The following is a 22,241-nucleotide window of genomic DNA, read 5'->3' on the forward strand; positions in this document are numbered from 1 at the left end:
CCCTAAAATTTGCCATTACCATCCCTTCAAAAAACAACTCTTGACCCCCCCTGTCCTCACTAACTACTTGCCTCATTTCCTTTCTTTCCTTTCCAAAGGCCTTGAATTTGATATTATTTACCAAATATGCGCCTAATTTTCTTGGAACTTTATCTCTGAATTGTTCAATCTGGTTCCATCTCTGCCAAAGTATCATAATGTCCCATACCAAAGTCAAGTGACATCCCGACTGGCAAAAGTAAACTGTCCCTCCTCATCCTTCTTGAACCATCTGCAGCCTTTGACAGTTTATCACAGCATCTTGCTCCAATGTCTCTCTGTTGTCTTGCAGCTGGGATGGGCTGTACTAGCCCAATTCCATTCTTATTTAGTCAATTGCACCTAGAGTATCATTTTAAATGGTTTCTTGCCCTCTTTCCGCTCAAAACATTGATTTTGACTTGGACCATGGTACAATACCTAAATTTTCCTGGTGGATCTTTTCCATCTGATGGTGGAGGTTCCAAAGGCATTATAAACACAGTGTGCTCACTTTTCTGCGATTCATCCAGCTCAATTAGTCTTATATCTTCAGCGTAGTCAGCATCAACCTTGGTGTGCATAAATGTAGAATGTTAGCACTTCTTCACCTCACTATTTCCCTGCATTTTCTCATATATAGAGCCCCCCCCCCGCCACCACCCACCTACATATTTGGATAATCTTCACTCTCTCTACCAGGAACCTTAATCACATGCAATGCAATGTCCCAAACGGCTTCTTGGTTTTCAAAGCCATCATTTCCATCCTCCACCCCTCGCTATGTTTAGCACCAGTCCATTGGATAAAACTAGCTTCAAAATCAAGGACTCCCTATTCCTAGTAGAGTGCTCTCAACCTGCAATTAAACCTATGCCACTGCCAACCTGCTTACTTATTTCCTCTACATTCAATGTCCATGTCCCATCTGCATTCCTAACTAAAGGGCCATGTCTGCCCTCTTGGCTGGGCATACACTATCCATTGCAATATTCAAGAGCAGAGGATTGACCCACTTTGTCCTGGCCACTGTTTATCTCAACCAATTTTTTAAAATTGATGATCTGGTCATTTATCTCAACGCTGCTTTTGGGGTACTGCAGTGCGCAAACTGGCTGTTATCCCCTAATTTACAGCATAAGGGGTGTCCAGGCATATAGGGAGAGTACTGGAGTATGGCGTTAAGTTAGAGGATAAGTCATGATCATGTTGAATGGAGGAGCAGGCTCGAAGGGCCAAATGGCCTACACCTGCTTCTATTTGCTTTGTTTCTATAACCATGCTTCAAAAATACTTCAGTACCTATTTAAGTGCTTTGGAATCCTGAGATTATGAGAGATGCTATGTAAATACAAGCTCCAGTTTTCTTTCACTACGAAGTTCCTCTCATCGATATTCTCATTCACCCCAAGCTTTTAGTTTGTAAAGTGCTTTGGAGTATCTTGAAGTTGTGAAAGGAGTTATAAGATTTTCTTGCTGGTCTTTAAACCATTTTCCAAACAGCCGCTCTACCTTCATCCTCAAGCAGCAAATGCAAGAAGCTATGATTGCAAATTCTGACTCCTGTGACTGTCTGTATTTTTGTCATTTGCCCGTGCCTTGTTTCCCAGTCTTCTGCCCACACTAGGATAGGAAATTTCTCCTCGTCACACACATTGCTCTCACAAACTTTACAATTTGAAGCTGTCACATCAAAGGTCATTGCAGCAAATAGAAAATCATGATGTATGGGGTAACATACTGGCATTGATACTTCGTTAACAGGAAACATTAGGTATAAATGGGGCATAGTCTGGTTGGCAAGATGTAACAAATGGTGTTCCACAGGGATCAGTGCTGGAACCTCAACTTCTTATAATTTATATGAATGACTTGGATGAAGTGACCAAATGTATGGTTGCTGACACAAATATAGGTAGGAAAATAAGTTATGCAGAGGACACAAGTGTTACAGATAGGTTAACTGAGTGGGCAAAGATCTGGCAAATGGGAAATTGTCCATTTTGGCATGGAGAATTTAAAAAAATGTTATCTAAAGGGCGAGAGATTTGGGAGTTCTGAGATGCAGAAGGATCTGGGTGTCCTAGTGCATGAACGGTAAAAGGTTAGTATACAGTTTCAGCAAGTAATTAGGAAAGCTAATAAAACATGATTTATTGGCAGGGGACTTGAATACACAAATAGGAAGAATATGGTTACAGGGTTGCGTGAGATCACATCTGCAGTACCGTGTACAGTAATGGTCACCTTATTTAAAGAAGAATGTAAATATGTCCATGGCTTTGTCAAAGGGAGATTAGAATAGAATACCTAGTGCAGGAGGCCATTCGGCCCTTTGAAGCTGCACCAACCCTCTGAAAGAGCACCCTACCATTGCTCACTCCTCTGCTGTAACCTTACCTAACCTGCACATGTTTGGACTGTGGGAGGAAACCGGGTTTGATTGAAATTTTCAAGGAGGTGACTAGGTGTGTAGATGGCGAAGTTTACATGAACTTCAGTAAGGATTTTGACAGTCTCACAGAAGACAGTGGTCAAGACAGCAAGAGCTCATGGGATCCAGGGCAATTAGCAAATTAGATCCAAAATTGGTTTTGTGACAGGACGCAGAGGGTGATGGTCAAAAGCTGTTTTTGTGCCTGGAAGCCTGTTGCAGTGGTGTTCCACAGGGATCGGTGCTGAGTCCCTTGCTGTCTGTAGTGTACCTTAACGATCTGGACGTGAATGTCGGAAGTATGATAAGTAAGTTTGTAGATGAAGGTGGTGGGAATCTGGAACTCACTGAAAGGGTAGTGGAAGCAGGAACCCTCAATTGTTTAGTAGTATTTAGATGAGCACTTGAAATGCCATAGCATGCAAGTGCTGGAAAATGAGATCAGAGTAAATCGGAGCTCGATGGCTGGCATGGACACGATGGGCCAAAGGGTCTCTTTTTGTGCTGTAAATACTCTATGACTCTCAGAAAGCAGTTCAGAGAAGGTTTACCAGACTAATACCTGGAATGGGTTGTCAGAGGAGGAAATGCCAGACAGGTTAGGCTTGTAACTGCTAGTTTAGGAATGTAAGAGGTGACTTGATTGAAACTTATTTGATCATGAGGGGTCTCGACAGGGTGGGTGAATGTTCCCACAGAATGTTCCCTCTTGTCAGGGGATATCTAGAAATAAGGGTCATCCGGCAAAATATCTTCTCTCAAAATGTCATAAGTCTTTGGAACTCTTTTCTTAAAAAGATGGTGGAAGCATTAACTTTAAATTATTTTTTTAAAAAGCAAAAGCGGACAGATTCTTGACAAGCAAGGAGGTGATAGGTTATCAGGGGTAGGCAAGTTGTTAATAATGCTGAAATTGCTTAGCCTTGTTACATTATCACCAACTATCCCAATGAAATATATTGTACTTTCACAGGGTCTAAAAGAGTCCCCGCCACTGCTTTTAAGCGGACTTGCCTTCCAGTTCTTCCTGGCCTGAATACTTTACCTTCGGTCAGGTTATGGTTCACAAGCCCCTCTCACTTGCTGAAACTGTTCACCTTGACCTTGTGCTCAAAATCAGTTAATAATTCTTGTACTAACTTGAAATGGAGTGACTATGAACCACGGAAAATGAATTGCTGTTGCTTATGGGAAAAGATTAAATAAAAAAAACAAGAAAACAAACGATACTAACCTTGGATCCTTTCTCTGTGCCTTTATCAGAATGAAAAAGCTGTGGAAAACACGGAGATTTTAAAGGAACTGGAAAAAATGGCACATTCTACAGGACAGTTACTTTGGTACATTGTCAAAGTCAATATTTTCCCGCTTCTGTAGTAGAAAGGTACAACACACTCGTTAAGACAGAATAACAAGCTTTATTTTCGAAAACAACTGCATGCAGTAATGGCTGAAATTTGAAGTCAGAGAGCAGTCAACAAAACTGCTCAGTCTTTCACAAGTTCCGCGCTTTTGCAGAGAATTAGCTCAATATTTATACATGATCTTTATCAAGATTGTGTGACAACAGTATGGTCAGGAGTTTGATTGGAAATACAAACGGAAGCAAAGACCAGACCATGTTTGGTCATATCACTCATACCATTATTTAGTCCTCAGAGGGAACATTGAAAGGTCAGAATAGACTGGTTTCTTCCTGAACTTATCTTTGTTTTAAATTCCTACGGCCCTGGGTTATGACGAGTTAGTTTTATCAGGAGTTGCCGAGGTATTTTGGAATGGCTCGACCTTCGCTGATCTTTTCAGACTTCAAGTTATGCAGAGTTGGCCTACAGCCATACCTGTCTGAAAATGGTTAGGGCAGCATTCTTCGCATGGGCCTGGTGAGCTGGAATGAGTAGTTTCAGCCTTTCTTATATTGTATCAAACCTTTTGACCAGTCTTCCCATTGACCAGTTTTCCCATCATGCCATTACTTAATTCGTACCATTTCACACATTACTGTTGTAAACTACAATTCTGGAAACTTTTTGACTTTAATTAAATTCTGCAGCAGACATGGACAGGTGATTATTATTAAAATGTATGGTAAAAAAAACCTTATTAAAATTAATCAATTCGCAATGCCACAAAACTTCTACTCTAACGTATGGCATTGCGATCTTATATAGTCACTTGATTAAAAAATGATAAGAATCTGCCATGCTAATTTGTATATCAAGGGCTGAATTCTCCACCGCATTGGTAACTCCGCTACCAGAGGCAGGCAGCGGAGAATCCAGCATCGGGCATCCAGCCTCATTAAGACCCATTTGAATCCCATTTAGAGGTCGGGCACTATATTCTCCGGTCCTCTGGGTGAGAATTGGTGCAGGTCCTGACAAGCATGTACCTGATGCTGTGGACCTTGCGGTGGGCTTTGGGGGTAATCTTTTAGGGGAGTTGCCGTTCGAGTCCATCGGAGGACCACCCTTCCCACCCACAATGCAAGACCTGCCCACCCCCACCCACCAGAGATCCATCCAATTAAAGAGGCCCCCCAATTTATCTCCCTTCACACTCGAGTGGTCTTGACAGACAGGGGTCAGTCTCTCTTATTTTGGGGGTGGGTGGGGGCCCGCCTGTCTGATGGGGTTTGGTCGGTCTCTCTCTCTTTTGGGGTTGGGGGTTGCCAGACAAGGGTCAGTCGTTTTCTCTGCTTGGCAGATAGAATCATAGAATTTACAGTGCAGAAGGAGGCCATTCAGCCCATCGAATCTGCACCGGCCCTTGGAAAGAGCATTCTACTTAAGTCCCACACCTCCACCCTATCCCCTTTAACCCGTGACCCAGTCTAATCTAACCTTTTTGGACACTAAGGGCAATTTAGAATGGCCAATCCACCTAACCAGCACATCTTTGGACTGTGGGAGGAAACCGGAGCACCCGGAGGAAACCCACGTAGACACGGGAGAAAGTGCAGATTCCACAGTGACCCAAGCTGGGAATCGAACTTGGGACCTTGGAGCTGTGAAGCAACTATGCTAACCACTATGCTACCATGCTGCCCAGAGCCAGTCTCTTTTTCTGCTGGGGTTGGGCTTCCAGACAGGGATCGGTCTCTCTCTCTCTCTCCTGGGGGTGTGTGGGTGGAATAGCTGCGACAGGGATCACTCTCTCTCTCTTTGGGGGGGGCCTGCCGGACAAGTGTTGGTGTCTCTCTCTTCTGGGGAGGGGGGGGGGGGCTGTCAGACAGGGGTTGGTTTCTCTCTCTCTCTCTCTCTCTCTCTCTCTCTCTCTCTCTCTCTCTCTCTCTCGAGGGGGGGGGGTGCAAGCCAGACAGTAGTCTCTGTCTCTCTTCTGAAGGGGGGGCTGTCAGACAGGGGTCGGTCTCTCTCTCCCTCTCTCGGTGGGTGGGGGGGCGCAAGCCAGACAGTAGTCTCTGTCTCTCTTCTGAGGGGGGCTGCCAGAGAAGGGTCAGTTTCTTTCTCGCTCTTTTAAAAAATTTGTTCATGGAATGTGGGCATTGCAGGCTATTCCAGCATTTATTGCCCATCCCTAATTGACCTTGAGGGAGCAGTTGCTGTGGGTCTGGAGTCACTTGCAGGTTGCCAGACCAGACAAGGATGTCAGATTTCCTTCCCTAAAGGACAATAGTGAACCAGCTGGGTTTTTCCAACAATCGACAATGGTTTCATGGTCATTAGACTTTTTAATACTAGATATTTTATTGAGTTCAAATTCCATCATCTGCCATCGTGGGATTCGAACCCTGGTCCCCAGATCATTACTCTGGGTCTCTGGATTACTATTGTCCAGCGACAATACCACTATGCCACTACCTCCCCTTCTGGGGGGTGCTGTCAGACAGGGGTAGGTCGCTCTTCCGGGCGACTCTTAAATTAGGGAGTCTCTGGCGGCTGTTTCTTTAATTAGGGGGTCCCTGGTTAGGGGGTGGAGAGAAGGGGACCTAGCCACTGGACCTCGCTATTGGGCCGCCCGCCCACAATGGTGGCCTGATATCGGGATTCCATAGGGAATGCCTCGCAATCCTCCCTATACATAAATTCGCATGGCAAAAGACTGGGAATTGCTTCCTGATTTAATCTTCAGTTGATACTGACAGTACAAATATGCAATCATGCAACATATTATTCAAGTATTTGTCCAAACTGAAAAAAAACAAGGTTTGGTAATTCTTACCTTATCTATACAGTCATCAAAAAATGCTAGGCCTGTATCCTTGTCGCTCACAAAAGAACACTCTTCAATGAAGCGAATAAACATCTGTGTTTTAGTCAACTGAATATAGAACTTATGATGTGCCCGATCTCGCGATTTCAAGAACCCTGCCAAAAGATAGAACATTGCAATTAGATACCAAAACACAGCGGTATAACCTCAGAGAAGATGCTTTAGCACAACATGACAGCTGCACAGCGGAGTGTTGTAGCTATTGGAATGGTAACTGTTTCATCGTAGCTGTCACATAATATCAGCTGTAAAAAAAGTTAACAGTTTGACTGGAGTACAAGTAGTAAACGTCGTCATTCCACAGTAGCACAGTGGTTAGCACAGTTGCTTCACAGCGGCAAGGTCGCAGGTTTGATTCCCGGATTGTGTCACTGCCTGTGCGGTGTCTGCACATTCTCCCAGTGTCTGCGTGGGTTTCCTGCAGGTGCCCCGGTTTATTCCCATAGTCCAAAGATGTGCTGTTAGGTGGATTGGCCATTCTAAATTGCCCTTAATGTCCAAAAAGGTAGGTGGGATTATTGGGTTAAAGGGATGGGGTGGGTGTGTGGGCTTGGGTAGGGTGCTCTTTCCAAGGGCCGGTGCAGACTCGATGGGCCAAATGGCCTCCTTCTGCACTGTAAATTCTATGATTCTATGATGTTAAATTAATTGTCAGCACAAAAGCAAGATTGGACATGTGCCAAATCTTCCATTTATCAAGCTTCATAAGGAGGTAATCAAGCACATTTTTGTTCAAATAAAAGAATTCTCTCACAACAGACATTCTGGAGTTCCTTGGTAATCTTTGCTCCATTGCTTTCTAATAATTAGGCAGAAGTAGTGGTAGCTACAATTTATCTTCATACAGCTCCTTACAAGAATGGCTCTCAAGCCAACATCTGCAGACTTCCACAGGGTCCACAACGCAGCATCAGCAATTGTCCATATTCAAGAGTAATAGATTGAACAGAAGTGCTTTCTGATCCCCCAAGGTACCCTAATTATGCTCGCTCAGTCTTGTTTTCATAATGGTACAAAGGTTGTTTTGTAATTTTGAAATCAGAAAAATTAAAATGGTTTGCATTATCTTAAGCAGAAACTTAAATCCATAAGGACTCAAATTAGGGAATCAAATTGTTGGGTTCCGATTGAAAAAAAGACAGGCAACCAGCTGAAACTGCAAGGAAGAATGATTAAACTTCGCAAGTTAGGCTGGAACTGTATCAGGAGACTGAATTTGCATGAAAACACTATCAACTGACATTTCCTGGGAGTACTCTGGTGCGGCACTGCAGACTTACTTGGTATGCACATCAACCAAGTATAATGTGGGGGAATGTGAGGTTATTCACTTTGGTCATAAGAATAGAAAAGCAGATTTATTTTCAAGAGGTTCAAAATTTGTCATCGTTAAGGGAGATATGGGTGTACTCGTACGAGAAACAAAGTTAGCATGCAGTTACCACAAGCAATTAGTAGAGCAAGTGGCATGTTGGCCTTTATTTTAAAGGGATTGGAGTACAAGAATAAAGACTTGCTGCTACAATTGTATAGGTCTTTGCTGAGACCAGATCTGGAAATATATGCACAGCTTGAATCTCCATACGTAAGGATATACTTGCATTGGAGGCAGTACAGCAAAGGTTCACTAGATTGGTCCCTGCGAAGAGAGGGTTGTCCTTTGAGGAGATGCTCAGTAAATTGGGTTTATACTCTTTGGAGTTTAGAAGATTGAGATCTCACTGAAACATTGAGATTATGCGGCTCAAAAGGATAGACACTGATGGTTTTTTCCTCTTGCCTGGGGAATCTAGATCAAGGGGAGATGGTTTCAGGATTGAGATGAGAAATGTCTTGACTCAAGAGTTTGTGAATCTTTGGAATTCTCAACTCGAGGTTTGTGGATGCTCCACGCCGGAGTTGGAAGATTTTTTGGACTCCCAGGAAATCAAGGTATATGGGGGGCAGGTGGGCATGTGGAGTTGAAGCTCAAGATCAGCCATAATCACAATCAATGGTAGAATATGGTGCATGGTCTTGCCCTGCTGTTATAAAATAACAAAATATTGAAAATTAAAACTCGAAGTTAATGGAAGTTGCCGAAAGACAACAAATGACTTCCAACACCAAACAGCTTCCCTAGGTCAGCTGTTTCCATTTTGGGACCACAGGAAGCTTAAACATTTCAGACCCCAACATTTCATACCCCAATGAGAGCAAAGTCGTACTGTTCCAGAATATATCCAGATTGCCTTTCACGATTAATCCCACGAACTCAATAAATTAAGACACAACACAATTCCAGCATAAGTCAAAATGTAAAGGAATTTGTAGATAATTGGGAAAGCAATTTAGTGAAAAAAAGATAATGAAAAAAAGAAACTAAAAAATATACCGTATACCAATGTATCATTACTCAAAAAGAATCATATGGATGCCTTCCTGGAATTTTGCACTAGTCAGATCACATCTATGCAACCACAAATTAAGAGAGAGTTAGGTTATATTTCTGCAAGGAAGGAGGAAACAAAATACTATCTCCAGACAGCACACCCTAGTTGCTCCAAAGTACTTCCTTGTGGTCACTTGAACTGGCCCTGGCAGAGATCTATTGATAGTTCATCCATCTACTTGATTGATGCATTTCTTGGCAAAGCGTGCAAACATTTGTGCAGAGTTTTTGCCCATCACCTTGCCAGCGCATGGGAGATACGTTGTTGCCTGCCTCCTCTCCTGAAGATGCTGTATCAGACAAGGTTGCAGTTTGATGAACAAGTACCTCACTCAAGTGATAATTTTGTGAACCAAGACAGCAAATGTTAGCAAACTACTCAAAGTGAGCACAGTACAGAAGTCAAATTCAATATCTTCCAAACTTGCAACCTTTGCCACCTAGAATGATAAGGGCAGCAGATACACAGGAAAACCACGACTTGCAAATCCTCGTTCAAGCCTCACACCATCCTGACTTGGAAATATATCGCTGTTTCTTCAAAATCACTGATCAAAATCTGGAATTCCCTTCCTAACAGCACAGCACTGAGAATGCACACATGGAATGTAGCAGTTCATGGTGGCTCACCACCACCTTTTTGAGGGCAATTAAGGATGGGCAATAAATGCTGGCTGAGTCACACATTCCATGAACAAAAAAAATAAACCAATTTCTTTTTGACATATGTACCATTTCTAGCACAAATTACAGGTCAATGATCAGTAGGGATTCAAGGAATGTGTACTTAATATTCAGTGCATCATACATACGCATGTTTACATTTTTCTTGCATAAAAAACAAGTGCCAGCCTTTTTCCACACCAGACAGAAATATCAAGTTCAAGATAAACTAAAAGAGCAGTAATATAAGGAAATTCCTCACCACCATTCAAACCCATCAAAACAAATGATGCAAAACTCCAACCAAAATTAATTAGGTACACTCAGTTCACATGCCATTCTCTTAACTCCAAGAATAAAGCTGTTAAAAACATTACAAGAGAAACAGGCCAGAATTGTAATTTTGATAGATTCAGCAATTCATCTTTCAACTCTAAGCACAAGACCTAAATCAAACAAATTGTCCGTTGAGATGTTGAAATTTAATACATTAGATATGAATGATTTAAAATACCTTGCAGATCAAAGAGGGAATTTGCAGAAGTAGTTTTTTCAGAAGGTGCCTGCGTTATTGGTTTGAGGTATGTTCTATATCCTTTCAATACTGAAGCCATGAATCGCAGAAATGACTCCTGGACTTCCATTTCCAGTGAAATCATCTTTTTATGCCATGTAAAATCAGCCTCTATAGGTGTCATCTCTACAGCAGATCCTTCCTGTGCTCTCCTGTGAACTATAGAACCAATAAAACTCAATGTCTAGAAGCTTGAGCAGTTACATTATTGACAATTAGACAACTCTGCACTTGACTTCACTTTGAAACTCAATAACCAGGATATGAATTCAATGAAAATATTTTCAAGAGTGCGAATAAAGTTACCGGAGGCTGCAAAAGATAATTCACATGATTGAAGCCATTCTAAATTACAATAACATTTTGGACTTTATAAATAGAGCCAGAGAATAGGAAATGGAAGAGGTTATGATTATTTTGTGCAAGGCAATGTTTAAAGCGCAACTGGAACAGCGTGTACGCTTTTGGTTACCATGATAGGAAGCTCGCTAAACTTATGGGGGTAGGATAGGAGGGCTGTATAATACAGATTCATCAGAATAGCAGGGTTAATAAACTATAGTTCAGATGAAATGCTGAGACTTTTTCCAATGATCAGAGGCAGCTAAGAAATTAATAGGGGCTTTTAAAATACATACAATTTCCTTTGGGCAATCAGAAATAGTTTAATTTGTGAGCTTGGGAATGAATGACATGGGACCAATAATTTAAAATGCTCATTATACACATGGGCAACTTCAAGAAGAGAGCAGAAGGTAACTTATATACTGAACGGTTTTAAAAAATATATATATATTTATTAAAGTTTTTCAACAACACAATTTTTTTCCCTTACAAATAATAACCCCCCCCCCCATAACAAAATAACACAAAATCGCACTGAGCAAGACATATACATGGCAAAATGGTATATTTACATATCTTTATACACTGGCTCTCTCCCGCACCTGCCAGTTTCCCCCGCCCTTCATGTTATCTCCTGCTCATCCATCCCCCCAAGCAAACCCCCATTTCTCCCCCCCCTTCCCAAGGCGTCTCTCCGCGCCCCCCCCCCCCCCCCCCAGGGTTGCTGCTGACCGATCTTCCTCTAACGCTCCGCGAGACAGTCTAGGAATGGTTGCCACCGCCTGTAGAACCCCTGCGCAGACCCTCTTAAGGCAAACTTAATCCTCTCCAGCTTGATGAACCCAGCCATGTTGTTTGTCCAGGCCTCCACGCTAGGGGGCTTCGCCTCCTTCCACATTAGCAAGATCCTTCGCCGGGCTACTAGGGACACAAAGGCCACTACTCCAAATATTGCTAGCCCCCAGCTTGGCTTGAACCGGACTTTCACCACCTGAGATATTGCTCCCGCCACTCCTCTCCAGAACCCCTCCAGTGCCAGGCATGACCAAAACATATGGACATGGTTCGCCGGGCTCCCTGAGCACCTTCCACATCTGTCCTCTACCCCAAAGAACCTACTCAACCTCGCCCCCGTCAAGTGTGCTCTGTGAACCACCTTAAATTGTATCAGGCTGAGCCTGGCACACGAGGAGGAATTAACCCTACCCAGGGCATCAGCCCACAGACCTTCCTCGATCTCCTCCCCCAGCTCCTCCTCCCATTTACCCTTCAACTCTTCTGCTAGCGCTTCCCCCTCTTCTTTCATCTCTTGGTGTATTGCCGACACCTTGCCCTCCCCGACCCATACACCCGAGATCACCGTGTCTTGAATTTCTTGTGCCGGGAGCAAGGGGAATTCCCCGACCTGCCGCCTCACAAAAGCCCTCACCTGCATATATCTAAAAGCATTTCCCAGGGGTAACTCAAACTTCTCCTCCAGTGCCCCGAAGCTCGCAAATGTCCCGTCAATAAACAGGTCCCCCATTCTTCTAATCCCCGCCCGATGCCAGCCCTGGGTCTGGCATCTTTCCCGGGACAAACCGGTGTTTACCCCTGATCGGGGACCACACCCAGGCTCCCACTGCACCCCTGTGCCGTCTCCACTGGCCCCAGATCCTTAACGTTGCCGCCACCACCGGGCTCGTGGTATACTTTGACGGCGATAACGGCAGCGGTGCCGTCACAAACGCCTCCAAGCTCGTTCCTTTACAGGACGCCATCTCCATCCTCTTCCATGCCGCCCCCTCTCCCTCCATGACCCACTTGCGGATCATCGCCACATTTACTGCCCAGTAGTAGCTCCCTAGGTTTGGCAGCGCCAACCCTCCTCGGTCCCTACTGCGTTCCAGGAACCTTCCCCTCGGGGTCTTATTTGCCCACACAAACCCCATAATACTCCTACCTACTCTCTTAAAAAAGCCCTGGGTGGTCACGATGGGAAGGCACTGAAACACAAACAGAAACCTCGGAAGGACCACCATTTTGACCGACTGCACTCTACCCGCCAGCGAGAGTGGTAACATGTCCCATCTTTTGAAGTCCTCCTCCATTTGGTCCACCAACCTAGTCAGATTCAGTTTATGTAGGGCCCCCCAACTCCTGGCTATCTGGATCCCCAGATACCGAAAACTCCCCGCCGCCCTCCTCAGCGGTAGGTCCCCTATCCCTCTTTCTTGGTCCCCTGCCTGTATTACAAAGAGCTCACTCTTCCCTACATTGAGCTTGTAGCCCGAAAACTCCTCAAACTCCCTTAGAGTCTGCATGACCTCCACCATCCCCTCCATTGGGTCCGCCACGTACAGCAACAGGTCATCCGGGTATAGCGACACCCGATGCTCTTCTCCCCCTCGGACCACCCCCCTCCATTTATTAGACTCCCTCAATGACATGGCCAAGGGTTCGATCGCCAATGCAAACAACAGGGGGGACAGGGGGCACCCCTGCCTCGTTCCTTGGTACAGCCAAAAGTACTCCGACCTCCGCCGGTTCGTCACTACACTCGCCACCGGGGCTCTGTAAAGGAGCTTAACCCAGCTGATAAACCCTCCCCCGAACCCAAACCTACGCAGCACCTCCCAGAGGTACTCCCACTCTACTCGGTCAAAGGCCTTTTCCGCATCCATAGCTGCCACTATCTCCGCCTCTCCCTCCACCGATGGCATCATTATCACGTTTAAGAGACGCCGCACATTGATGTATAGTTGCCTGCCCCTTTACAAATCCAGTGTGGTCCTTGTGAATCACCCCCGGGACACAGTCCTCAATTCTCGTAGCCAGCACTTTTGCCAGCAACTTAGCATCCACTTTGAGGAGCGAGATCGGCCTGTACGATCCACATTGCAGTGGGTCTTGTCCCGCTTTAGGATCAAAGAAATCGTCGCCTCCGACATTGTCGGGGGCAGGGTCCCTTCCTCCCTTGCCTCGTTAAAGGTCCTCACTAGTAGAAGGGCCAACAGGTCTACGTACTTCCTGTAGAACTCCACTGGGAACCCATCCAGTCCCGGGGCCTTCCCTGTCTGCATACTCCCCAAACCCTTGCTCAGCTCCTCCAACTCGATTGGTGCCCCCAAACCAGCCACCTCCTGCTCCTCGGGAACCTCAGTTGGTCTAGGAATCGTCTCATCCCCTCTTCCCCCACTGGGGGCTGGGATCTGTACAGCTCTTCATAGAAGGCCTTGAATACCTTGTTTATTTTCGTTACACTCCGAACTGTAGCTCCGCTTCCATCTTTGATTCCCCCTATTTCCCTTGCTGCCGTCCTCTTACGGAGCTGGTGTGCCAGCATCTGACTAGCCTTTTCCCCGTACTCGTAGGACGCCCCCTGCATTTTCCTCCACTGTGCCTCCGCCTTCCCCGTGGTCGACTGGTCAAACTCAGTCTGGAGCCGTCGTCTTTCCCCAAGTAATCTCCCCTCCGGGGCCTCTGCGTATCTCCTGTCCACTCTCAATCTCCCCCACTAACCTCTCCCTTTCCATGCCCTCTGTCCTCTCCCTATGAGCCGTGATGGAGATTAGCTCTCCCCTGATCACCGCCTCCCATACCACCCCCACTCGCACCTCCCCGTTGTCGTTGGCCTCCAATTACCTTTCGATACACCCCCTCACCTTCCCACACACCACCTCATCTGCCAGCAGTCCCACATCCAGCCGCCACAGCGGGCGTTGGTCCCTCTCCTCTCCCAGCCCCATTTCCACCCAATGCGGGGCGTGGTCCGAAACGGCAATGGCCGAATACTCTGTCCCCTCCACCCTCGGGATGAGCGCCCTGCCCAGAACAAAAAAAATCTATCCGGGAGTAGGCTTTGTGCACGTGGGAGAAAAAATAAAATTCTCTGGCCTGCGGCCTGGCAAACCTCCACGGGTCCACTCCCCCCATCTGATCCATAAACCCCCTAAGCACCTTGGCCGCAGCCGGCCTCTATCCAGTCCTCGATCTGGAGCGATCCAGTGTTGGGTGCAACACTATTGAAATCCCCACCCATTATCAGGCCTCCTACCTCCAGGTCCGGAATGCGCCCCAACATGCGCTTCATGAATCCAGCATCATCCCAGTTCGGGGCGTATACATTTACCAACACCACCCACGTCCCTTGCAACCTACCGCTCACCATCACATATCTCCCTCCATTATCCGCTACGATAGTCTTGGCCTCAAATGACACATGCTTTCCCACCAAAATTGCCACCCCTCTGTTTTTCGCGTCGAGTCCCGAGTGAAATACCTGTCCTACCCATCCCCTTCTTAACCTGACCAGGTCCGCCACCTTCAGGCGTGTCTCTTGGAGCATAGCCACGTCTGCCTTCAGTCCCTTCAAGTGCGCGAACACTCGAGCCCTCTTCACCGGCCCATTTAGGCCCCTCACGTTCCACGTTATCAGCCGGATTGGAGACCCCCCCCCCCCCCCGACTCGCCATCTCCTTTTCTGGGCCAGTCCCGTGTTCGCGTCTCCCTCACCCTCCAGTCGCCCAGCCGGGGGACCTTTTTACCTCTCGTGTCCCATTCCCTTTCGGCCAGTGCAGCAGCAACCCTTTTTCCCCCATTTCCCCCCCCCCCCCCCCCCTCCCCATGACCCCTGTCTAGCTTTTTTGCTCCCCCCGTATCACTCCCGTAAGTCAGCTGACACCTGCTGACCCCGGCTTCCCCCGCCGTCCCTTTGACCCCTCCCCCCCCCCGGTGTGGGAGTCTCCCAATCAATATACGTTCCTGCGTTCCCCTTCCCGCCTTTCTTCCCGCGTGCGGGAAAAACCCCCGCGCTTTTCAAAGCCTGCCCTGCCCTCTCTGGCGCAGCTCCTGTCGCGGCCTTGTCGCTCTCCCCCAGCCCATATAACATTTCCTGCGCGTGATTTACCCCCTATATACAACAACCATCACACATCGACCCTCAAACACCCCCCACCCTCACAAACCCTCAGTTAGAGTCCAACTTTTCAGTTTATATAAAGGTCCATGCCTCTTCAGGCGTTTCAAAGTAGTAGTGTTGGTCCTTATATGTAACGCACAGTCGCGCTGGCTGCAGCATTCCAAATTTCACTCCTTTCCGATGCAGCACCGCTTTGGCCCGGTTGAAACCCGCTCTCCGCTTAGCAACCTCCGTGCTCCAGTCCGGGTATATCCGGATCTCCGCATTGTCCCACTTGCTGCTCCGCTTCTTCTTGGCCCATTTCAGGACCCTCTCTCTGTCCGTGAACCGGTGAAATCTCACCACCATCGCCCTTGGTGGCTCATTTGCCTTGGGCTTCCTCGCCAGCACCCGGTGTGCCCCGTCCAGCTCCAGCGATCTCGAAGGGGCCTCTGCGCCCATCATCGCCCCGATCATCGTGCCCGCGTATGCCGCAGCATCGGCCCCCTCCACTCCTTCTGGGAGACCCAGTTCTTTCTCCTCGACCTGTTCTCCAGGTCTTCGAGTCTTCCCGCCCACTTCTTGTGTAGCACCTCGTGCCACTCCACTCTCACCGCCAGGCCCAAGAGCTCGTCCTCATTCTCACTCACTCACTGTTTTCTGTACCTCCTGGATCATCACCTCATGGGCCTTCTGGGTTATCCCTAGTCCTTCAATTACTGCCAGCATAGGCGCCAGCATCTCCTTGTGCAGCTCCTCGAAGCAACGCTTGATGAATTCCTGCAGCTCCGGCCCGCACTCCGCTTTGTCCCCGGCCGCCGCCATTTTGATTTTTTTCCCTCGCTTCTCCCGCTGCGCCAGTGGCCGTTGCACTTCTGGTCGGTCCATAAAAGTTGGAGGGGGACCTCTCTCTTCACTTCCCCACGGGTTGTCGTCAAAACAATTCCGTTGGGGCTTCTCCAATGAGCCCGAAAGTCCGGAGTAGCGGGAGCTGCCGAATCATGCGGCTTAGCTCCGCATAGCCACAACCGGAAGTCCATACTGAACGTATTTAACCTCAAGTTATTGGTGCATTTACCTGTACAACACAGTCTCTATAAAGTTGATTAACTTAAAAAAAAAAATCAATTTCAGCATCAAATCATTACTTTCCTGTATTTTCATTGAATTATCCATAAGTTTGAATTAAGCACTCTTTTAAGCACAAAAGCTGGAATCAGTATACAATACTTATAGTAGCTTTTAAGTGACATTGGATCAAGTTGGCACCTAAATATTGCCAAAGGTTACTCAGTGCACTTCAAATCCTGCTGGCTTTTCCATTCCTTGTGAATCACATGTAATAATAGACACCGTAGCAAGCCTAGCAGTACTATCACCTTCTTGGGAACCTGGCAAGTGGTGTGATAAATGCCACGGTAATCAAGAATGAGCCATTGCTCTTCCTGTGCCTTGACACTAAAAGCTTAGACAGATTTTTTTTTTTTAAAACACTCGTAGAACCGTAACATTTGAGCGCAAAAGGGGTATATTCTTGTTTTTAAAAATCAAAATTATACAATTATCAAAATAGATAGCTATCCACTTTCAGAATTACCTAATGGCCAAAGAAATGGTTAAAATTGTATTATCAGAAAATAAATTTTGAAAGAATGACTCCAAATTCCAACTGAAGCTATAATTTTTCAAGTTTATCAACGATTTATGAACTGAGACTATCCTTTGGCTTTCTTACTCAATGAAAGCTGGTTTTGTAGGTTCACTAAGGAACTGAAGAGATTCTTCCCAGGCTTTTTTGGAAGCTGCTTCCAGCTTAAATTTTTCCGGTCATCAGATCTGTAAACCAAAAGTCAAAACAAATGTCATCAATAATAAGAATTCCCAAGTCAAATAGGGAACATACAGATGTACCAGGGAGCCTCCTCTGTTGTGCTCCAAAAATGAACGTCAACTCTAATCTAACTACATCTGGATTGAGACCAATTGCACTACCAAGCCATCTTCATCCCCCTTACACTAATTTTAGTTACCCTCAATTGAATTGTATGGGTCCGAGCCTCCCCAGTTTGTTTTCTTGCCTATTGATCCTTCACCTATTGACCCTCAGACTTGCACATATTCCCAGTATACCAATGCCTGAAGTTAAAATTCTCACCCTCGTGTTCAAATCTCTATGCCCTTCCCCCTCCCTATATCCACAACCTCCTCCAGCCTTAGCATATCCCATTCTGCCTTCTTCACGAACTATATTCCCCCAATTCTGGCCTCTTGTGAACTCTCAACTTCGCCCCACCAACAGTAACCATGCTTTCAGCTATCTTATACCCCAAGTGCTGGAACTCACGCATTAAAGCTCAATGCTTTTCTCTCCTCCAACATGCTCCTTAAAATTTAACTTTTGGACCAAATGCCTGGCCATTTGTCTGAAGGTCTACTTATTTGGCGCAGTGTCACTTTTTGCCTAATTTATATGTTTGTGAAGTACCTTAGGATGGTTTACTACATTACAGGCACTAAAACAGTTGTTGTTCTTCAGTTTTGTTGCTACTTTGTATCTCAATTCAGGGACTGAAGGGGAAGAGTGTTTCATACATTATATCAGGATCATTTTTAAAGACCTAGTCATTTGGTTTGATTGTCTTTACCAATTACTGAAAAGGTTAAAAACTAGTTTGCTTGAAAATAACACAAGCTACTAGCTGTGCAGAAACACCCAAGGACACAAACTGTCATTAGTTAGTTCTCAGGCAGGGACACCACCACAGTTGGTAATTCTCAAAGACTGGAGTAACAATGTGGGATCCTCTACCATTTGCTCTCACACCAAATTATCTGGAGATAACGACAGGGAGGTGATAATTAAAGAGTTTGTTTCGTCTATTGAGAGAAGTCATTAAACAACAGGGGTACCGGACAAGGTAGGATGATTGATATGCACAAGCCAGATAACATATAACCGATATAAATAATTGTACGACAATATGTACATGTCTTCACACCTATTGGATATTATAATCCAGTAAGCGTGCACACATTGCAATTGGTCAATAGTACTCATATTATGCATGATGTAAACCTTTGATTGGCATATGCTAATTCCTTGTAATCGAACCAAAGGTATAATTGTGTAATTCTTGAATCAGGGCTCTCTGGTGCGCCATTAGTTGGAGCACTGGAGCCATTGCTATAGCTCATAATAAAGGCCTTGTTGGAAATTCCAAGAATCGCCTTGTGGTTTGTCAAGAGTGGGAGAGTGAAGTACACTATAGGCCAATAGCAATATTTTTCTTCTGAACAGGGACTAATCTTTTCATTTTGATAGAAATAGAGATCTCTGGTACACAGATTAAATTGATTTGAAGTTCTTTGCATTCTAGTTACACAGTCGATGAGAATCGTAATAGTTTGACCTGGTTCTAATAACCATATCAAGCAGAATTGCCAGAGAATAACTTTTCTGAAGAGCAAGTTATGATCTGGAAGGCCTTATTTATAAAGACAGCAGAAACTGATTTAAATGTTAACTTTTAGAAAGGAATTAAAAACGGAGATGAAAAGGAGAAATTTACAAGGCAATTAGGCAAGAGGAGTGTACCAACCAGATAGCTCTATTGAAGCGGTGTTGTATGCGATGATTCTATAACTACCTTCATACAAACACATGTATTCATATATTTAATGCTGACTGAGGAACAAAGAATTTCAAGACTTAAATTTCAGTGCTGACATTACTATTGCATGTTATTATTTCCCTGGTGGAGGAAGTCGGAGAGCTCAAAGATTATCGTACTAATTAAGTTTCAAAAATAGCAAAAAAGCTACAGACTACAAATCGACAAGTATTGATGCTTACAGGTATATTGTATTTGTATCCAGGTCCACACATACAACATCCAGAGGTGGATCATAAAGATCAAAATAGCGTGAATCAACACCTACAATAAATGGAATTGGTGCATTGAGAACTCCAGCTAGGGACAATGGACAAAGTGGAATATATGGGCATTGCCAGTGGAAAGGAAAGATCATCTGAAAGCAGAATGAAAAATGAATTAGATAAAAATTTCAATACAGAAATTTTCAAAATAAAATTCCAAATAGGTTTTAGGTTAACACACCAATACTTACAGTTACAACAGCTTCAGCCACACCTGTCAACACAGCAGGCCTGAGAGAGTGCAGCAGAACTTTGTTTTCCATCAAGACAAAATATAGTAGAGTTGCACAGTTCTCAGCTCCCAAGTTCATTAGCAAAGTGCTGAAGTTTGCTCCTCTAGATAGGGAAGGAAACACGTTTATAGATACTGTCATGTCAAATATGTGCAAGTTGGCTGTAAAAATACAGTTGCCCAACATAGGAATTAGGAGCAGAAAGAGGCAATTCAGCACTTCGAGCCTGCTCCACCATTTAATCAGATCATGGCTGATGTATTCCTGGTTTCAAATCCACCTCCTTACCTGTTCCCCAAATCCCTTTAACTCTTTTGTTAAAATCAGAAATACAGCTATCTCCTTCTTGAAACCATTTAATGATTCAGACTCCATTGCACTATGTGACAGCGAGTTCCACAAATTCACCGCCCTCTGCAAGTAGTTGCTCCTCGTCAAGTTTTAAATCTACTGCCTCTCAACATATAGCTGCGACTCTTGTTCTGGATGGGTTGCAAATTGGTGGGTTAGGTCATAAATTCAGATCAAAATGCAAAGTTTATTGAACAACCCGACATATTTCCACAGAAAAAGAGGGTTCCCCAAGTTAAGTTAATATTCACACTATTCCCAGACCAATAGCGTAGCAGAAAGTGAAGTAACCAAAGTGTTTTTTGTAAGCTGCTGCAATAGCATTTATTTTTCTGTATCAGCCTACAGCACACCATATTCAAACTGTTAAGAATACAAAAAACATCAAGTATTAACCCTCAAGACAAACATTTTTCTGTAATTTTGATTCATTTCTTATTCTTAATTTTATCCCCCTTATCCCCTTCCAAAAATGACCTATATTTTACATATGACACGCTTAAGTGACAGCAGCAGGCAGGTTGATGCCGATCACATTTGTGCACCTGTGTTACAGCTTGCGGTATTCTGCATTAATCTTCCTGCTGAGATATCTTCTGGTACGTGATCAATCATGTGGCCCTCACCACGGCAGCACTCCCATCTCTCCATCTCTTTTCCCCCCCCCGACAAAGTACACATCCTGCCCAGTGGTAGTAGCCACACTGGACGTGGAATCAAATGGCAACATTTTGGTCTGACTGAGATGACTCCCATGGCCCCCATCTGTGGAAACCACAAGTTCCCACCAGCCATGCTAGACACCACATTCAGGAAATGGAAACAGGACGGAGGGACACCGACAGTCAGGGATTTTTACATGGGGAACAGACGCAGAGAACTGATGGAGGAATTGACACTACCGACAGGACAGGAACATATGCACTTCCTCCACAAGGAGAAAGTAGGGTACCCCAGGGCCCACGAGACCACACTATTAGGGGACCTGCTAAACACGGACAGTAAGGAAGGGGGAACCTGTGGGGAAAATGTACGGACAGCTATTGGACAGGGCTCGAATGCCATTGGACAAGGCCAGATGGAAATGGGGAGACAAACTGGGGAAAGAAGTGGGCTGGGGACTCTGGAGGGAAGCACTGAGCAGGGCCAACTTCACCTCCTCCTGTGCAAGGCTCAGCCTCATGCAGCTCAAAGTAGTGCACAAAACGCATCTAAACAGAAGCCGAATCAACAGGTTCTTCCTGGAGGTGGAGAATGGTGCCAGAGAGGCCCAACCAACCACACCACATGTTTTGGGCCTGTCTCAAACTCGTAGGGTTCTGGATAGCCTTCTTCGAGGCAATGTCCAAGGTTGTAGGGTTCAGAGTGGAGCCGTGACCAAGAGTGGCAAACTTTGGGGTCTCCGAACACCCAGAAGAACGCTGATGCCCTAGCTTTCGCTTCCCTAATCGCACTCCAGAGAATCCTGCTCGGCTGGTGATCAGCAGCACCACCCACAGCTGCAGACGGGCTGGCAGAATCTCTCCACTTGGAGAAGATCAAATACACCATCCGAGGGTCGGAGAAAGGCTTCCACAAAGCATGGGGACAATTCATCGGCCTGTTCAAAGCCAGCAGAAACTAGTGAGAGGTGGGAGAAGACAGTCAGGAATATACAACTCAGAGAGAGAGAGAGAGAGAGAGAGAGAGAGAGAGAGAGAGAGAGAGAGAGAGAGAGAGAGAGAGAGAGAGAGAGAGAGAGAGAGAGAGAGAGAGAGGGGGAGAGGGGGAGAGAGGGGGCAATACCCAGAATACAAGGGAAACAAGCACAGAGGGAATAAAGGCTGATGAGGGAGAAGGAAAAAACATTTATGCTGCCATGGCAACTAATAGATTATGCCTCTGTTGTCTCGAGCATGCCCCAGTATGTTTTAATACAATGGGGTAGCACGTATAAAGCTAATGGTATGGTTGTTGTAACTGATTGTTTGGATTCTACTGTTAATATGTCTAGTGTTTCTTTGTGTTTCCTGTGTTTTCCTAGCTTTTAATTTTTCTTTAAATACTAATGAAAAGCAATAAAAATGCTTTTAAAAAAAAAACAATGACCAATTCAAATGCTCTGACACACGAACAGTTAAAATTTAACTGTTTGGTTAAAAAA

General features: G+C 45.3%; 1 protein-coding gene across 5 annotated transcripts in view; it reads right to left on the minus strand.

Annotated features, from left to right (window-relative positions):
- Positions 1 to 22,241, minus strand: part of dennd4c (DENN/MADD domain containing 4C) — a 287,047-nt gene that overhangs the window by 93,754 nt on the left and 171,052 nt on the right. For all 5 annotated transcript variants that reach the window (XM_072516945.1, XM_072516946.1, XM_072516944.1 and 2 more), the window contains 7 exons: positions 19,706 to 19,850; positions 19,431 to 19,606; positions 17,313 to 17,413; positions 10,294 to 10,512; positions 6,635 to 6,780; positions 3,687 to 3,725; positions 460 to 590 (listed from right to left, as the gene is read on the minus strand). In XM_072516945.1, the coding sequence (XP_072373046.1) occupies positions 460 to 590; positions 3,687 to 3,725; positions 6,635 to 6,780; positions 10,294 to 10,512; positions 17,313 to 17,413; positions 19,431 to 19,606; positions 19,706 to 19,850 (957 nt within the window). The remainder of the gene's footprint in view (positions 1 to 459; positions 591 to 3,686; positions 3,726 to 6,634; positions 6,781 to 10,293; positions 10,513 to 17,312; positions 17,414 to 19,430; positions 19,607 to 19,705; positions 19,851 to 22,241) is intronic.

The sequence above is a fragment of the Scyliorhinus torazame genome, chromosome 9, assembly GCF_047496885.1.
Source record: "Scyliorhinus torazame isolate Kashiwa2021f chromosome 9, sScyTor2.1, whole genome shotgun sequence".
Taxonomy (NCBI): domain Eukaryota; kingdom Metazoa; phylum Chordata; class Chondrichthyes; order Carcharhiniformes; family Scyliorhinidae; genus Scyliorhinus; species Scyliorhinus torazame.